General features: G+C 37.6%; 2 protein-coding genes across 3 annotated transcripts; both read left to right on the top strand.

The window, feature by feature from the left end:
- Positions 1 to 1,376: 1,376 nt before the first annotated feature.
- si:ch211-11k18.4 lies at positions 1,377 to 7,872 on the top strand. The gene is made up of 12 exons (XM_041976696.1): positions 1,377 to 1,644; positions 2,060 to 2,171; positions 2,405 to 2,498; positions 2,728 to 2,782; positions 3,069 to 3,209; positions 3,572 to 3,732; positions 5,026 to 5,124; positions 5,258 to 5,403; positions 5,514 to 5,685; positions 5,782 to 5,894; positions 6,978 to 7,062; positions 7,155 to 7,872. Exons 1-12 carry the CDS (start codon positions 1,527 to 1,529, stop codon positions 7,212 to 7,214), a joined length of 1,356 nt encoding a protein of 451 aa, XP_041832630.1. The 5' UTR covers positions 1,377 to 1,526; the 3' UTR covers positions 7,215 to 7,872.
- A 3,189-nt stretch (positions 7,873 to 11,061) lies between these two features.
- Positions 11,062 to 17,150, top strand: rabep2 (rabaptin, RAB GTPase binding effector protein 2). 2 transcript variants are annotated; one of them, XM_041970078.1, is made up of 12 exons: positions 11,062 to 11,310; positions 12,366 to 12,521; positions 13,063 to 13,145; positions 13,236 to 13,613; positions 13,766 to 13,861; positions 13,961 to 14,059; positions 14,490 to 14,603; positions 15,036 to 15,114; positions 15,218 to 15,229; positions 15,489 to 15,643; positions 16,060 to 16,176; positions 16,320 to 17,150. In XM_041970078.1, exons 1-12 carry the CDS (start codon positions 11,265 to 11,267, stop codon positions 16,422 to 16,424), a joined length of 1,440 nt encoding a protein of 479 aa, XP_041826012.1. In that variant the 5' UTR covers positions 11,062 to 11,264; the 3' UTR covers positions 16,425 to 17,150. The 2 variants fall into 2 exon arrangements, with proteins under 2 accessions (XP_041826012.1, XP_041826004.1); XM_041970070.1 differs by having other exon boundaries at positions 15,033 to 15,114.
- Positions 17,151 to 17,158: the final 8 nt, after the last annotated feature.

Below are 17,158 nucleotides of genomic sequence, written 5' to 3'. Positions count from 1 at the left end.
AGTTCATGAGAGATCATGTAAATTCACTGTGTACAACAAAGTTGGTGAAGGTGACCAGTGAGCACTTATAGGAAAAGAAGAATCTGACTATAATTGGGTTTATGAAGTCAGAACCTCTTACTTGAAAAGCTTAATTAAATTAGATTCAATTCTAGGAGGCGCCATAAATCCAATTAGCTTTCTTTTTCTGGTCTCTTCACAACTTAGGCCGCAAGATTCGTATGACTTGATATTCAACTGAAAAGTTGATCCCAGCAGCACAGAATGGGTGAGATCCTAGTGTTTGGTACATCACACAGGCACTTGAAATTCTTTACAATCATATAGATGCTCCTTCAGCTCTTGTAGAGCACACCCAGCACTGCTGAAGTACAGCAGGAACACTAATAGCATTAGTTGTGGTAAGAGAGAGCATTTACCATCCAGGGTTTCCCTGTGGTGCCATTTAAACTGACAACCATGCAGTCATAGAATCTTAAAACTTTTTTTTTCTGTCTAGAAGATAATAAAATATTAATTAAATGCTTAGAGTCAGATGTTTATCACTGAACAGCTGTATTTGTAATCAAGGGTGTACTCATTGGAATGAGTTCTTTGTAAAAGAGCTATAAATAAAAAATGACCCTAGAAGCCTTTACTGAATTTGCACTTAATATTATTTAACACTAACTTACTTTCATTAGGATTATATGAAATTATTATTTGTTCATTTTATTAGTATTTTGTCTATTTTTATCTGTTAAATTAGCCTTGAGTAGGTCCCTTGAGGTGACCATTTCACACCCTTGTCATAGTAAAAATGTTCATCTTATACACTGTATTTCTCAATATGCCTGTGTGAATAAACCCAACTAGTACAATGATTTATGTTAAATCACCCCATGTTTGAGAAATTGCTTCCAGTGTGTGTGGCATGAGTCAGTGAAACATGATCAGATCTGAAACAATAATCTGATGTCTTCACTAAATGGTTATTTTTTGTTTGATCCTGCAGCTATACCGATGTCTAATGCATATGTTTGTATTATCTTTATATGTCAATAAACAGTTAAAAAAGTTTTTGTTTAGACTTTTACAAAGACCAGTTTATTGCGTTTCTTATACAGTTGTATTCTGCCTTTCCCTGATATTGATTCCTTGATACTGACCCCGCCTGCTCTCCTTGCTAGCAATTCAGTTTTGTTTTATATAGTGTTAAACTAAAAAGTATTAAATCTTCTCAGCAAATCATGGATTTCTCACAAGAATATTTTAAATGTCAGTTCTGGCTGGGTTTGAACAACTATTGTAATTCCAAGTTTGCGAGTTTTTTTTTATTATCATTATTTTAATTGAACTACATTTCCCAAAAGTCTGTGCACCAAAAGCCGCCCAAGCTGACGACGTGGCCGATATACGTCTCAACCTCAGGTTTCAGTGGACCGGGGTGATTCAAACTGAGAAACCGGCTGTGCACATTACTAGTTCTGGATTTCAGGCGGGTATAGCATATTTCTCTGTTACTTTGACCTCATCACTGTGCAACCATGTCTGGAAAAATCAAGAACCGAAGTGCTGCTAATGCAGATACGATAGCCGGCGGTGTGTCCTGTGATGAACGCATCTTGCGGGATATCCATCAGCTGTACACGGATCCCAACAATGGTGAGTTGGCTAACTCAAATCCTCACCTCTAATCGCGCCAACATTAATTTGTTCAGAGGTAAACTTAATATAGAAAGCCTTTTGTCGACCGGAGGTTAGCTAGCTAACCCAGTAACGTTATGGGGGAGTGCATGGGGGCGATAGCTTTGTTTGCTAATAAGGATTTAGTTGTGCTGTGGTTGCACATATTACAGTTAATGCTGGTTAAGTTAGCCACTAACGTCACCTGCTTTGGAAGAATATATAATATATTTTTTATCCGTGAGTCAGCTCTACCTGTTGGTGATGTAACCTGTTACGTACGGAGTGAACTTCAGTTAAGAAGGGGAGGGATTCAGGGTCCAATAAAGAAAAAAATTCCTGCACCAGCTATGGACAAGAAATGACGTGTCTCTCTCTCTCCTTTAATAAACAGGGTTGATGACAGTGGCTGAATCAGTTGGTGTGAAGTTGCTGCCTCCCAGGAAAAAAATCACAGTGATGCTGATGGGGAACCACTCTGCTGGAAAGAGCTCCTTCATCAACTGGTAAATGCATTTTCTGTTCAGTATGTAACACACAGAAAGATAATTAGCAAGAAGTATAGGTACAATGTTGAACACATCATGTACTCATTTGTCTAACTTACACCTGCTAAGAATTCGGCAACAACTTTATTTTATAGGTACCATTGTAAAAAATTTGGTGTTTGGTTTATTTGTTTTCTGTTGTATCGCTTAACAGCCTAAAATATATCGCTCTGCTTTGTTTTCTTGGACAGGTATGTGGAGGAGCACATTCAGCGCACGGGAGTTGCCATTGAAACACAAGGCTTCAACTTTGTCACAAGTGGACGCAAGAGAGAATCTCTCACAGTGAGTACAGGAGCATAGTATTTATGTGAAGTAGGAATGTTGTTGGTTCAGAAGTTAACATAAAAATAGTCTAAATGCATGTTTTAGTCCCACTAAAACCCACTTTATTATTTAAGTTGCTTGCTTTCCCAGTAAGCCACTCCTCATACTAGTGTTCATAAAAGTCTCTGGAGTACTTGAAATCTGTTTCACATACTATCTCTGACAAATAGGATGTTTTCTTCTTTAGGGAAATGCCACACTTCATCTTTATCCACATTTCAAGCCTCTGCAAGAATTTAAAGGTTAGTGTGTTTGTTGAAAAGGTAATGGGAGATATTTTTAACCTTAATATAGTACACAACACATTCTACTTGAAGAATTAGCAGTAAAAATTATATTTCCTCTGTCCAAACTGGTATTCTTTTAGTCCATTTTTAAATGCAGTCATACCATAGACCTATGCTTAATACAAACAAGAGAAAAACATTTCTCTTATCATGTTTCTTATTCCTTTATATATATATATATATATATATATAAATAAATAAATCCCTGTTTCTCTGTACAATCTTTGACCCCCTTTTCTAGGTGTTTCGGAGTACTTGAGCACTGAAATCTGCACATCACGACAGAAACGGTTCAGCCTGGTGACATTTGTTGATTCTCCGGGCTTGGTGGACGGTGATATGAAGTATCCATTTGATGTGGACGAGGTTATCCTGTGGCTGGGTTGGTTGCCGCTTTCCTTTTGGTTACTGTTGTGATGTTAATGTCAAGCTTCACTTAAGGTGTTGTTGCAGCTGTTGTCATGGCAAACAGCTAAATACAATATAAAGGAGGTAGCTCCTCTAGAATTTCATTGTCTGCAAATTCAATCTAAAACACTAATCTCACTAAGTTGAATATGAGCATAAGATTTTTTTTTAATTTATTTTATTTATTTTAAAGCGTCTGGTCTTGCAGCTTCATTTGCAAACTCAAGTTTTATAATCATGTTTCAGTGAAAATGTGCTAGAAATAATTACAATAATTTAATCTTTGCAAAGCGCTTCTATCTGCAAGAAATAATGGTTTCTCACTGTCACTTTCAGGTGATCTTTGTGACCTTATTCTGGTCTTCTTTGATCCCATGGGTCAGGCTTTGTGCAAGCGCACTCTCAACATCGTTGAGAGCTTGAATGAAAAACACGGCGACAGGCTGCGCTTTTATCTGAGCAAGGCTGATGAGGCTGGAGGAGAGTCGGACAGACAGGTAATCACAGCAACAGTTCAGTTTCTTGAATGCTTAAGTTTTATTAACCTGACTTGTAAGATGACTATCACTCAATGCTATGGTGAGTAGCAGGAGTATGAGCATGTGCGCCACACCTATCTGAGCGTAAACACAGATGTTATCTGATTTCCAACAAGGGCTGGGCGATCATCTGATTGTGCTTAATGAACACAATAAACTTCTATTAGCCTATAGTCTATTTACTCTATCAAATATATCAATATGCGCAACAGCCAATGAGAGTCGACCTTTTCTGCTCCACTTCCATAAGTTGCTGGAGAAGTTGAAGCTAGGGCAAGCAGAATGTGGAGCTGAGGGCAGCAAAGTAAATGCCAGGCATGACATCAGAGTTATCCTCCAAATATGGAGGTGGAGCAAATTAAGCTGATATACAAGGTATGTCAGCAATTGGTGCCCTCAAAAACCAGCAACATAATGAATCTGTTTTATCATTTAAAGGAATACCTCCCGAGGGATTATACGGAAAGCATGAAAATGCGAGCACACGTAGCAGTTTAGCTTTACTAGTAGCTTAGCCTTACTAGCGGTGTAGCCACATGACCAAAACAGCTGTCAGTGATGTAGGTGTCTTGTCACAGCGGTGAACCGAATCCACAAAAACACTTTATCCTCCTTATTTATTGAGATTCTGATAGTGATCTTATTTAATTTACTTTACTTTTTATGTTAGTAAATTGTCTAAGTATATCTAGTTTTTTTAGTTTTCAGTACAGATGCTTTAAAAGTTGCAGTATTTAAAAAAGATTGATAAAAATCGAAATCGGACAATATGAAAAGATATATTGTGATCATATTTGCCCTATTTCCAACTGTATAAATTAGGTGTGTTAGTCATAGTTATTGTCTAAAATATGACTTCAGTTCACCACTGAAGCATCTGTTTCAGGTTTTCCAGGTGGACTAATTCTTCCGAGTTTATTTTTTTACATGGGAATTCTCCATTTTCTCCTCTGAAAAAACTAAATTATTGCTGTTTGGTAGCTTACAGCTTATTTTTGCTGTGTACGGCATGCATTTTGAGCATCAGACATTTGATCAGTGGGGCAGAGTGTTTGGAGATATGATAAAATATAAAGTGTTAATGATCTCTTAGTGATCCTCATCACTGATCTGTGTCTGTTTACGCTGCAGTCGTCTTTAATAAAAGAAGACAAAACATCCTCTTCTTTTTCAAATTTTGTATGTAGAAGTGTAGAAATGTGATGTGGAAGCAGATGGGTAAATGTTGCTAATTTATATTTTGTGTTTCAGAGAGTAATGATGCAGATAGTCCAGGAGCTCTGCAAGCGGCCGGGGCTCAACAAATGTGGCTTTGACATGCCCACTATCTACATCCCTAACCCAAACAAGGTAAGTGTTTCTCTTATTGAGTTTCCTCATGACTGTCAACATTGTGGGCTCATACTTCTATTTTTTCCATAAGTGTACATTCATATCTAGTAAATGGTCTTTGTTTTTTGTTTGTTTCTGTTCTTGTTTTTAGCCCAGTCGCTGCGTCAACCAAATTGAAGAGGTTTGTCGCACCATCGAGAAAACCATCAACCAAACAGTCCAGACTACGCTCAATTCTCTGGAGAGGGACTGTGAGCTCATCAGCGAGGCCATAACAGAAACGCTCAACAACGACAGGTGAAATACAGAAGCTTTCCTTTTTTTTCGCTGTTCATTTAAACTATTATTCAGAGAGTCACTTAAATAAATGCCTTCATAGTAATAATCATGATTCTTTGGTCTTTTAGACAAACCAGTTTGGAGAACCGACGTTCACGCTGCAAGAGCTGCTTCCTGACTCTGCTGGGTTTCTGCATCCCTCTGGCTCTGCTTGCCTTGCTGGTGCTGGGGACTCTGTCCAAAGAGCTGGTGGAGACAGCTCTGGGCCGCGAGGCCACAGAGTCACTCTCACTCTACCTGGTAAATTTCCAAGTGGCTGCATTATTCACTTCTCTGTTGCTTAAATTCTGCATGTGAAGAACTCAAGTCAGTCATGGCTGCTCTTGTGTTGCACAGATTCCTGCAGTGAGAATATTTGACTCTCTGTCTGGGGAGCAGCAGCTTTACAGCTGTGGCGGACTGGTCCTTCTGTCCTTCCTCCTGCTCGTCATTGCACGCTTCTCCTTCAGGTAGGAGATCTCAGTCCCACAAGAGCATTTAGTTTCCTGGGTTACTGTTTTCATTCATTATAAAAAAAAAAATCCAACTTAAGTTCACTTTTATTTCTATTTTTCCATATTTTTTTGTGTTTCCCATAAAATATGGAGATTAAAATAATGATTAGGTAACCAGTTTTTTCTGGCTTGTGAAGGGTTGTCAGAATTTATCTTGCTGTGGCTAGTCTGGTGAAGGTTGAAAACTTTCTAAATGCAAATTAAACTCCACATCAAGAAGTGCAAGCTGCAGGTCTGTCATGGTCTGCAAAGTATCTGCGACCTAAGCAATATCAGTAGAGCAGTACATGCAAGACAGCCCAAGAATCTTAAAGAGCCAGAAGCCTTTTAGCTGGAAAAATGAGCAAAAATTCCTTCATTTAAGGACTCAGACCCTTGCCAAGCCAACTTTATTCATAAAGCACTTTAAAAAGAACAGCTATTACTGATCAAAGTGCTGAACATAGGAATAAAATGCCTTATTAATAAGTTAAATGTAAAAAAATAAACTATTAAATCTCTAACTCCATTCACACTGGACGGCTGTATTTTGTCAGTGATTGGCAGGTAACCGAGTCTTGCTGTGTAGACCTAACCTCCAAAGTCCAGTCAACATCATCATACAATGTTTTGGTTCTCAGAAACTGTGGTCCACCACGGCTGGTAGGATATAGTGTAATCCCATTACTTCCTGTTATTTCTCTTGCAGCTCTGGCCCCTGAAGGGAGTAATATCACTGTGTATTGATTAAAAATGTATAATTTTTAACTTGGTACCTTTTGAAAATCATGTTTTTTTTATTTTCTTCTAAACTCTCAGCTTTTCACAGTAGCATTTTAATCACAAAAGGACAGAAACCCTGTTCTTTTCAAGCTTTAGTTTTTACTAAACTGATGGTAGTTTCTGGTTAAGTTGCCTCATGTTTTTATGGATTTGAAGCCCTTGTACTTTCACAGTATTAAACAGAAACCATCCCGCTGTCAGCACATTAACTACAAATTTATTTAATCTCTAGATTATGTCTCTCTTGACATAAAAATTCTCTTTGATTTCTTGCAGAACTCGATTGACTCTATCAGGCAAACAGAAACGGCAACTGCAGGAGAAGCTGGAGTACGTTCAGGAAGTGATCAAAACCAAAAAGGTAGTGTGTGTGTTTGTGTGAGAGAGATTCCCTCTGAAATGGTTCTGTTATAATTAAACTTTTAATTTTGATAATCTTTTTTCTTTCTCTAGAAAAGTCTGTATGAGGACTATCTACGTCAGAGTGTCAGCGATCAGGACATGGACTTGTAAAGAAAGATGTATGCAAAACCCCTCTCCAGGGATGGGACCAATAAAATGCCTGCTTTGCCAAGGTTTCAACCCAGCTGCCATGGTGCTCTGACCACTTAATGATTTATCTTTTATTTTTGTTGCAGACACATGGCACGTTTAGAAAAACTTGTCCAAACTGTGGTGCTGTGAGAGCTAAAAGACCTGTTTACCTGTTAGATGTTACATCTGTACAAACGGTTACACCTAGCTACCTGCAGATTAGACGAACTTGTTACTGATCCTTTATTTGTTTTTGGTGTTTATTTTCATATATGTGTACTGTGCCTCTGGTCCACTCAAAGTAATTTGGGCGTACACCACTTTAAGATATTTAATAAATGTCCAAACTATTTATAACATATAGCACTGATTTACAAGTCACTTTGTATATGTTTAGCTTTTGAGGACCTTTACCAGCATTTTATACAGTATTTTGACTGTTTATTATCATGCATTTACAGTTTTGTATTGATCCAGGAACCATGAATGTCTATGGATTATAAACTGTTTACAATATTCAGTTATATGCACCAGACCTGCAGTGATGATTGTGAGCCAACAGTCACAAGTGTTATCAGTGACCAAATCAATTTTTGTTTTATTTACATCTTATTTGATTAAAAAGAACGTATTCCACTTATTAAGTAATGAGGCTTTTTCTTTGGGCTTTTCATGGAAAAAAGGTTTTCAAACTATAACTTCTAACTTTAACATGTGATCTTAGCAGAGCGCTTAAATTCCTTGAATATTAAGGAGGATTAAAAATGTTCATGCCAGGTCTAATTTTCTTTGGTAAACATCGTCCTCGTGCATACAGATTAAATCTCTCTTTTCTTCACACCAGTGGCTGAAAAATTAATTAAAAGATGCAAAGTGTGTGTGGTTTGGAGTGAAACATGGAGTTTATTTTAAGGATCGTGCACACGCCTATATTCCTCCTCCAGTGTGGTCTAGGCCATGGTTTAGGTTATGCTGGACCCAGTTTCGCTGCAGACGAGGAGAAAGATTGCCTTCATTAGAAGAGATCAGATTTCAGACAGGTATGTCAGAGAGGCAATGACTGGAAAGCCAAGTTCAATCAAGATTGTGAGTAGGCACATATGTTTTTGCAAGTAGGTGTTAATGTCATTGTTCCAGTCTTTTCAGAGGTTAATAAGAAAATATGTCAGTGGCATTATTAGTATACCTAGAAGCTGACAGTTTGGAGAGAATGCTCTTGGTTTATGTCTCTAAGCACCCAAATACAGGAACAGCCATTGTTTAGCAATAGAATCAGATGTAGGGTTGCTAATGAAATATAGTTTGTCAGTATGAAAATAAAGTTGGGTTTATGATACTTAAGTTAATTATTTCACCTGTCAGTGTGAAACATGACAATGACTTGGAACAGGTAGGTTTGGCTCTTAATGAGGTTTAAAAATTATGTGAGCAGGCCTTTATAATTAAGTTAGTTATTGAATAACTAATAATAATGCATAAACTAAAGTGTATTTACTGAAAAAAGATAAACACCCAACATAATGTCAGCTGTTTGACTAGTGACAATGAGCAGATGTTGAATGTGAGGCCCACATGTAAAACAGCTAAAATTCATAATGAGGTGAGGAAGCAATGCAGCAGCAACTTTTTTCATCAGTCACAGAACAAGTGACACGTTCACTGAACAGCTAATTATTCTTGTATGATGAAAGATCTGGCTCGGTCTAAACACCCTTAAATATACAGAGTAATTTAAGTTCCTGCTTTTATGTGGAAACTTCCTTTTACACTGCCTCCATGCTGAACTAAGATGACAAGCTGCTTTGATTCCGATTCAGAAAAGTTTTAGGGTAACTTCATGTAATTCTGAATTACTGTAACTCTTTTAATAAAGAGAATCAAATAAGAGATAAAAAAAAAAAACATTCAAACATTAGTATGAGAGCCAAAACAAAAAACTTCCTTTGATTACTAGAATGTCAACATGAAACAAGTTTCCTTAATAGTACCAGTATTCCTCCAGCAGAGGGTCTCCTTATTTAATATAAACATTTTTAATCAACATGCAGACCTTTGCATATAAGAAGGCAGTACATATGTACATCATTTTTAAGTAACCTGGGGTGCGGTCATTGTTGCACCTGAGGCCCCTGCAGACCCGGTGTTATGCCAAGACCTGCATGGCTGGTAAGAACTGCTCGAGTTGCATCCCAGTCATTTTATTTATTCACATATTTTCATGTCAATACATTAGCTTAGATCTGTACTTTAGGAGAATTGAGAGCTACTCTATTGATTAAGATGATCTTCATTTGCTTCATCAGGCATTTTAAGAAGTGTAACTTTTTCATTTCTTTTTTTTTTTTTTTTTTTTTGTTTGTTTGTTTTTGGCAGCATTTTAGTGATTTATGTAAAATTAACCCATGAGGATGTTTGAAAATGTGATGTGTCTTCACTGGTGAGTGTTCCAGTCAAATGGTGTAGAAATGATTTTGTTATCACATGTTTTGGGTGGTCAAATATGACTTTAAATAAAAAAAATATATATTTTTTTTACAGTTAATGTTTTTATTTTTGTTTGTTTGTTTTTACTTTGAACAATTATCCATATTTTTTAACTGTAGCATGCTTTGTGGGCATCAGCTGGATTCATCTTCAGATCTTTGTTGTGACTTGTGTAGTAATAGCAAACCTGTGAGCCGTTTTCAGTGGCGAGCCTGCAAGACAAGCTAAAATTAATTTTTTTGACCATCCAGAAACATGCAAACGCAAAACAAAAGTATCTCCACAGTGAAGGAGGGCAGTGGCAGCATCATGCTGTGGGGTTTTATTTATTTATTTTTATGAGAAGTCACATGGAAATAAACCAGAATTGTAGGAGTTATTAATGGCGCTCAGTCTTTCAGAAAATTGACTGGATCAGGGGTTCACTGTTTGGAATGAAAATTACTTTAAATTGTCATAGTAAGTTTGAAAATTCAGGTCTTATGTACTTAATGTCTTCTTTCAGATTAGTAATAAGAAAGTATTCAAAATACTTTAATATAACAATAACGTTTTTATTTTGCAACATTTTCTCAGGGAAATCATGCAAATCAGCACATTTAATAGGATAGTAAATCACTTTCACATTTCATCATACATTTGAGTGAATTTGCTAGAAACAATAAGTTATTTAAAATACGTAAACAAATGAGGTTCAATCTTTGTCTATTGGTAAAATAAGAAAAAGTTGTAGAAAAACCTTAACAAACAAACAAACAATAAATAAATAACCAATTCAGGTTTGAACTTGATACCTTTGGTGGGAAAACACAACTAAAGAAGAAAAAATAAACAAACAACTGAGATTAATATACTGGTTTTAAAAAAGGGGGAAAAAAGGAAAAAAGTTAAATATATAATTAACCAACTGAAGTTTGATCTTGATATCTATTGGTAAAAAGAAAAAAAAGAAAAAGTTGTAGAAATACGTAAATAAATAAACATACAAAATAAATAAATATCTATTGGTAAAAAAAAAAAAAAAAAAAAAAGGAGGGGAAAACGTGTTTAAACATTATTTTCTGAAAGATGTTCTTGTCTTCTGAGCCAAGTCTCAACTTAAGATGCACATATGAACTTTCTCTATCTTCTGACATGATTTAAAGGGGTTTTTAGCTGCAGTGTCCTGATTTATGGAGCGTTTTACAAAGGTTATTAAAATCCTCTCTGAAAGAACTTTTTTTTTTTACCTCAATGTATAAATAAAATGTAAGAAGAATGTCTACCCTTATTCAGTGTTAAGACCCTAAACTTTTTTAAAAATCTGTCTTTCGCGTTTGAAACCAGACTGTGTTTTCAAACAGGATCAGGCATCTGCGAACGGGAAGGAGGTTGACGTGTTTTCCGCAGGCTTGACCGGGGAAAGTTGTTTCCTGAAGTTGACAGCGTACTGATGGTTTCCACACCAACCCCCCTCTGCTTGCAGAAAATTGACTGAAAAGAATTTTTAGGACGTTTCTTAGATATAAAAAAAAAAAAAATCTCACCGGAGCCCTGCGTCCTCTGATGGAGCTGTCTGACGAGAAGATGAGCTCCAAGAATGAAGACACAGGTAGTAAAAACAGCAGCCTTAACTTTAATCTGCTTTACAAGTAGCTGCGAGGCAACATAGGCTGGTTTTCAGCTTGAATTTTAGTTGTTATTAACGTTAACCTGTTGCTCATGTTCAGTGAAACCTGTTGGAGTTGAAGCGGCGCTGGTCCGGAAACAGACAACCGGCCTATTAGCTTTGTTGACCAAAGAAATGAGCTGAGGCTGTTAGCCGCTAGCTAACACTGATGCGGTTATTTACAAGTGTACACACACACACACACACACACTCAGACACGTAAAGCTGTTTAACTCATTTCGAGGCTTTTTCTTTATCGTTTATTTAAATGAGCTGTAACAGTTACTGTTGCAGCAATATATAACACCAAACAATGACATTCAAAGCCTTTATATACCTAAAAATAACAAGGACAAATTTAATGTTTCGATTCTAGGCTACATGACAACTAGAATTCCTGTTTTGCAGATGAAAATGAAAGTACTAATTATGACAATTGTAATGTTATTACAATACATAAGCATGTTAATAGCATGTTACCGTGGGTGTAGAAAACTTTTTTGGCTCCTTAAATCTTAACAAACTGGTTAGCTCAAACTGGTGCCGTAATTATTCATTAGTAATTAGAAAACAGAATTAGATAAGGAAATAGATGGTTATTCTGGAAATTAAATATTTAACTGTTTGCATAAGATTCAATTAACCTAAAATTAGAGTGGGAAAATAGTATTTGTGACATAATGAATAATTAATTACAAAATATTCAAATTGAAGGCTAAATCAGATCATCCTCTAGTACTAAGAACGAAAGAAAACCTTTAGAAATCTGTGTGCCCCCTTTTTCATACAACCTAGTTTCAGTTCTGCAGAATGGGACACTGTATACAGGAAGTTTTGATTTGACTTTCTTTCCAAAAAACATAGTTTTATTTCTCTCTCTTTTTTTTAACAGTGCCTCATAACTGCTGATTTGTTACAGTGAAAACTGCTACATGTTTTTTTTTAGGCATCAACTGTCTTTATTTTCAGATCTTATGTCACCTGTGTGTTGTTTTCAGTGGTGAGCCTGCAAGCTCAGCTAGCTGAGAGCCGAGCTCAGGTCGAACACTGGCAGGGCGTGGCGACAATCTGTGAGCTGAGCAAACAGGAGGAACTGGCAGAGCTGCAGAAACAATGTGATCAAGAGATCCAGTCTCTGCAGGAGGCTCTTAGAGGTCAGTGTTTGCGTGTGTGTTTGTCTGGGCTTTTACATTTGCATGCACATAATAAACAGTTTCCTTTTGACGCTGACGTTGATGCTTTTACGTTTTAATTGGTCTAACTTTACACATCTCATGAGATACAGCTAAAAGCATTGATGACTACTTTCATTGTCAATCAATTTTAGACAACATGAGAGATCATGGCTATTCTTCAGTAAACTATAATATGATCTGAGACAGTAGTTCCCAAACTTTTTGTACAGAGCCCCCTTTTCATCAAGAACAATAATGTCAAGGCCCCCCCCCCCTTCCCAATATTTTTCTGGAAGTTGAACTCTCTGTTGTTGAGTCATCATTGTTTATCCATCAGTACTTTCACACATTTGTCCATGTTTTGCTAGCAGTGCAAAAGCTAGAAGTTTTATTTAGCCTTTCTTCGGCCCCCCTGTCATAACGCTGAGCCCCCTTCAGGGGTCCCATCCCCCAGTTTTGGAACCACTGATCTAAGACGACATGTCTCAGACTTGTTATTTTACTATCCTTTTTATTTCAGAGACAGCAGCACAGTACGAGGCAAGAATCGCTGTTTTACAGTCTCAGCCTGTGGACTGGAGGAGAACCAGTGGACCAAACGTGGTCAGTCAGCAACTATGTTATTTTCTCTGAAGCTGTTCCAAAGTGTTTTTTTTGGACTCAACCCCATCATTTGCTTTCTGTGCCTGTTAGATAAGTAGCAGGAAGGGTAGGGTGGATGCAGAAATCCCCACTAAAGATTCCCTGACATCGGTCACCAACAGCCCAACAGAGGATGAAGTGACGTCGTCGACGGACCGGATTCTAAGCCGACCAGGAGAGCTGGAGGCGGTGGCCGATGCAGAAGGAGCCCCGCTGTCCACAGAGGGATATTTTTCACTACAGAACTGTGACTCGGCCTCATTGTCCTCTTTCTCCTTGGACACACCCTCCTTGCCCAGAAAACTCCTTGCTCAGGAAGACACAGACTCGCTTGTGTCCACAGGAACTCTGGTGCCTGAAGCCATTTACCTCCCACCAGCTGGACATCGGCTGGTCACACACAGTGAGTGGGATTCACTCAATGCACAGGTATGGATTTTAAACTATAACTTTCTACTTCTTTTATCTTTTCAGTAATTAGTCTTTAAACTGTTTCTAAATGTAACAAAAATTATTCAAATACTTCAGGCCGTCATTTTCATTCACTTGACCTTGTAATAAAATCGTGATGTTTTGGACAGTTATCAGAGCTGCGAGGGGAAGTAAGCCGGCTGCTGGCTGAGAAGGAGGAGCTGGAAAAAGAACTGGAAACACAGACCAACCACACACACAAACAGGTAGGTCATACTGCTCTGTGTGTGTGTGTGTTTGTAGGCTGTACAGACCAAATAAATGCGCAGATTTACACACACATTGATGTGTTTGTGTGTTTTCAGGTAACAATGCTGCAGTCTCAGGTCCAGGCTTCAGAAGCTCTCCTCCAGGATTTGCAGAAATCTTTTAATCAATCACAGAATGCAGTTCAGAGCCGACTGGTGAGTGATATGACGATGAGCCTAAAATCAAGACGTTTTCATCTATATAAACTTGTTAAGATTAAATAAACCCCTCTACAGTGCAGCTAGAGTATGGGTTTAATCTTTTTAACTCACTCAGCAACAAAACAAAAGCAAACTGCTTCTTACATGCTAATTATGGGAAATTTTTCTTGGCTTTAAACGACTTCACCTGTAGTCATTTAAAGAAGAAAAGAAATGAATATGTTTTAAAGCATTTCTAAATATAATGGCATGCATTAAATTCATTTACACAATGATTCATTGATCAATGACACAGTAATAAAGCAAGCAGTGTTCACTTGTCTCTATAATCGCCCTCAAGATTTGTTTGATTTGCATTCATGCTTTCAGTGTTTTCAATTGGAGGAGTTGTTCACATTTGGTTTTTGTTTTGTCTTTGGTCCAGGCAGAACTGTCCCTTTCTCAGCGTAAGATGTGCAGTGATCTGTCCAGACTGAAAGGAGAAGAGGTTCAGGAGGATATTCCAGACACCAGCTCAGCATTCCCTGCAACACTGCATGTACAGTTACTCTTCCTGTTTTTTATGTCATACTTGATCTCATCCACAAGCAAGAAAAACGCAGTCGTCTGAAATCTGTTTACTCAAGGACTGTAGCACAGTTGCTGAAAGAGTTCAGACTGTCCAGTTGCACCAAAAGAAAAATAAAATAGAGGTTTTACATGTTACTATAAAAGGAACACAAACCTGCGAGAAGCTTGTTTGTTTTGAGCTTCTTTTCTTGAGGTGCTACTTTTCTTTTTTGTTCAAAACTTGTTGGGATAGTTGGGAATAAAATCATACTACTCTTTTTTTGTTTGTACATCTTAGCAGGTGTTGTGACTGTTTTATGAAGTGAGCATAAAAAGCCATCATACCATGAGTCAGGGTTGCAGTTTTACACAAACTGCTGATGCTGTTAGACTGAATTAATATTTCATCTCAATCCAGCAGGGGGCACATTGTGAGGAGCGACTTCGCATTGAGATCGTTAACCTGAGGGAGCAGTTGGAGACCCGGACTGAGGAAAATGGTCTGTGGATGATTTTACACTGTGTGCAGTTTTCTGTGTTGACAGTAAAGTATTTTTTTCTCCTCCCCTGTCACCCCATGGTTGGTCCTGCTACTGTCATCAGAAGTTTTAGAGGGTGAGTGAACAACTCATAATTTATTATTAGACTGTTAAGCCAATTTGCGGGTCTTGTGATTGGTGTTGGGTGACATTATGATTTATTTAACCTTTAACATTTGTGCCCTCTTTGCAGAGTACACTGAAATCATAGTTGATTAAACTGATGAAGAACTTGAGGAAACATAAACTGGGAATATCTTTAAGGGAATCATCTTTACTGTGATAAGCCTCATGACTAGGATTTTATAAAGCTTTGTTTGTGTTTGTGTGCACAGTGCAGCTTTCCACTCTGAGTACGGAGACAGAGAAGATCCAGGCTCAGAAGGACCAGTTGCAGGCTGAGCTGCTGGCCTGCCGCTCTGAACTGGATGCCCTGCGGGTGGCGCTCAAACACGTGCAGAGTACCAGCAAAACCCTGAGCAATGATAAAGTAAATCTAGTCTACCTTTAGTATTAAAAAAATATGCTTTTGCAGTTATTTACTCACATTAATAAAGTTTATACTTAGTTTTGTTTTCTTAGATGGTTAATTGTTCTGTTTTTGAGATAAACTGATAATCTAAAAAAGCAAGGGTTCCCTTTTTGGTCGTAGGATTTAAAAAAGTATTATAGATCATATCGTTATCTTTTCAAAAGGTCCAACTGCTTGTTATTTGCAAACTTACATCTTGTTAAAGTGTTAGTAACACTTAACTGAGATTTCATGTATAGATTAACATTGTATAACATAGTATAAATATGTACTTGTGCCTTATTTGATACTTAAAATTATTTTCAACTCACAGGGTTTATTACCTTTTCTCTGCTGTTTAAATCTTTTAATAAGCTGTTGTTTCTGCCACTTAGGCAACTCTGAACCAACAGTATCTGGAGCTGCGTAGCCAAGTGATCAGCCTCCGCTCTCAGCTTGACACCAGCCAGGCTGTGCAGAGAGACTTTGTCCAGCTCTCCCAGTCACTGCAGGTACAGAATCTGTGAGCAGTGGTAGCCGTAGACATCAGTGGAGTCATATTAACTAACAAATATGTGAACAGTTGGTATTTAAATAAACTAATCAGGATTTGAAGACTCTGCATCTGTACCATTGTTTGGTTTTCCACCTTCAGGTGAAGATGGAGTTGGTTCGACAGGCGGAGAGTCTGGAACAGGTCAGAGAAATCCTGGAGGAGGGAGCCAGCGAAGCTGCTTCCCAGCCTGCAGACGCCTCGTGAGTTTTAGAAACCGAACAGGAACCGAAGGGCACAGACCAATATTAAGCTTTCCGAAAGAGACAAGAGAGATCGGCTAACCACATGAAGTGCAGAGACTCTGCTAGAGTAACCGAAGCTGGCGCTGCTACTGCTTGTATTATGACACTGGAACTGAACAGAAACATTATGATCTTCTCTGTCTCTCAGAAGATGGTTTGAATAGTGAAGGAAACTGTTTCTTAGTGACCAAAGTGTGATGAACCATAAATGCTTTGATGACAGTGAAGCTTTCTCACACCATTTCATATGATGTCTATTTACATATTTCTCTGTAGAGCACTACTGCATACGGAAAGCTGGTCTGTTTGTAAAACTGACGTCACTCCAGCAAAACACTCAACTGTATCCAACACTTTATTTTTTTACTGTACTAGCAATTAACCTGCAAATAATCTATATTTTTCTGCATCTTTGTAAAGAAGGACCTCTTAATGCACTGGAGCAAGGTGCAATAATGATTCATAAAGTGATGCAAAATAGTCTGTTCTATAATATGTTTTGTCATTTTAGTAAGATTATCATTAACATTCCTGTCTTTATGATAACCAAACATCCTGTAGATTTCATCCTGCAGACAGTGACTGAATCAGGAATGGAGAAAACTAGGGAATGGTGTATTTGTTGAGAAATATAACTAACATCTTGATGTTTTGATTTGTGTAAATACAGAAAACAAATCATTTGTCACATTATTC

This window comes from Melanotaenia boesemani, chromosome 2, assembly GCF_017639745.1.
Source record: "Melanotaenia boesemani isolate fMelBoe1 chromosome 2, fMelBoe1.pri, whole genome shotgun sequence".
NCBI lineage: Eukaryota > Metazoa > Chordata > Actinopteri > Atheriniformes > Melanotaeniidae > Melanotaenia > Melanotaenia boesemani.
This window is presented reverse-complemented; position numbering and strand designations above follow the sequence as displayed.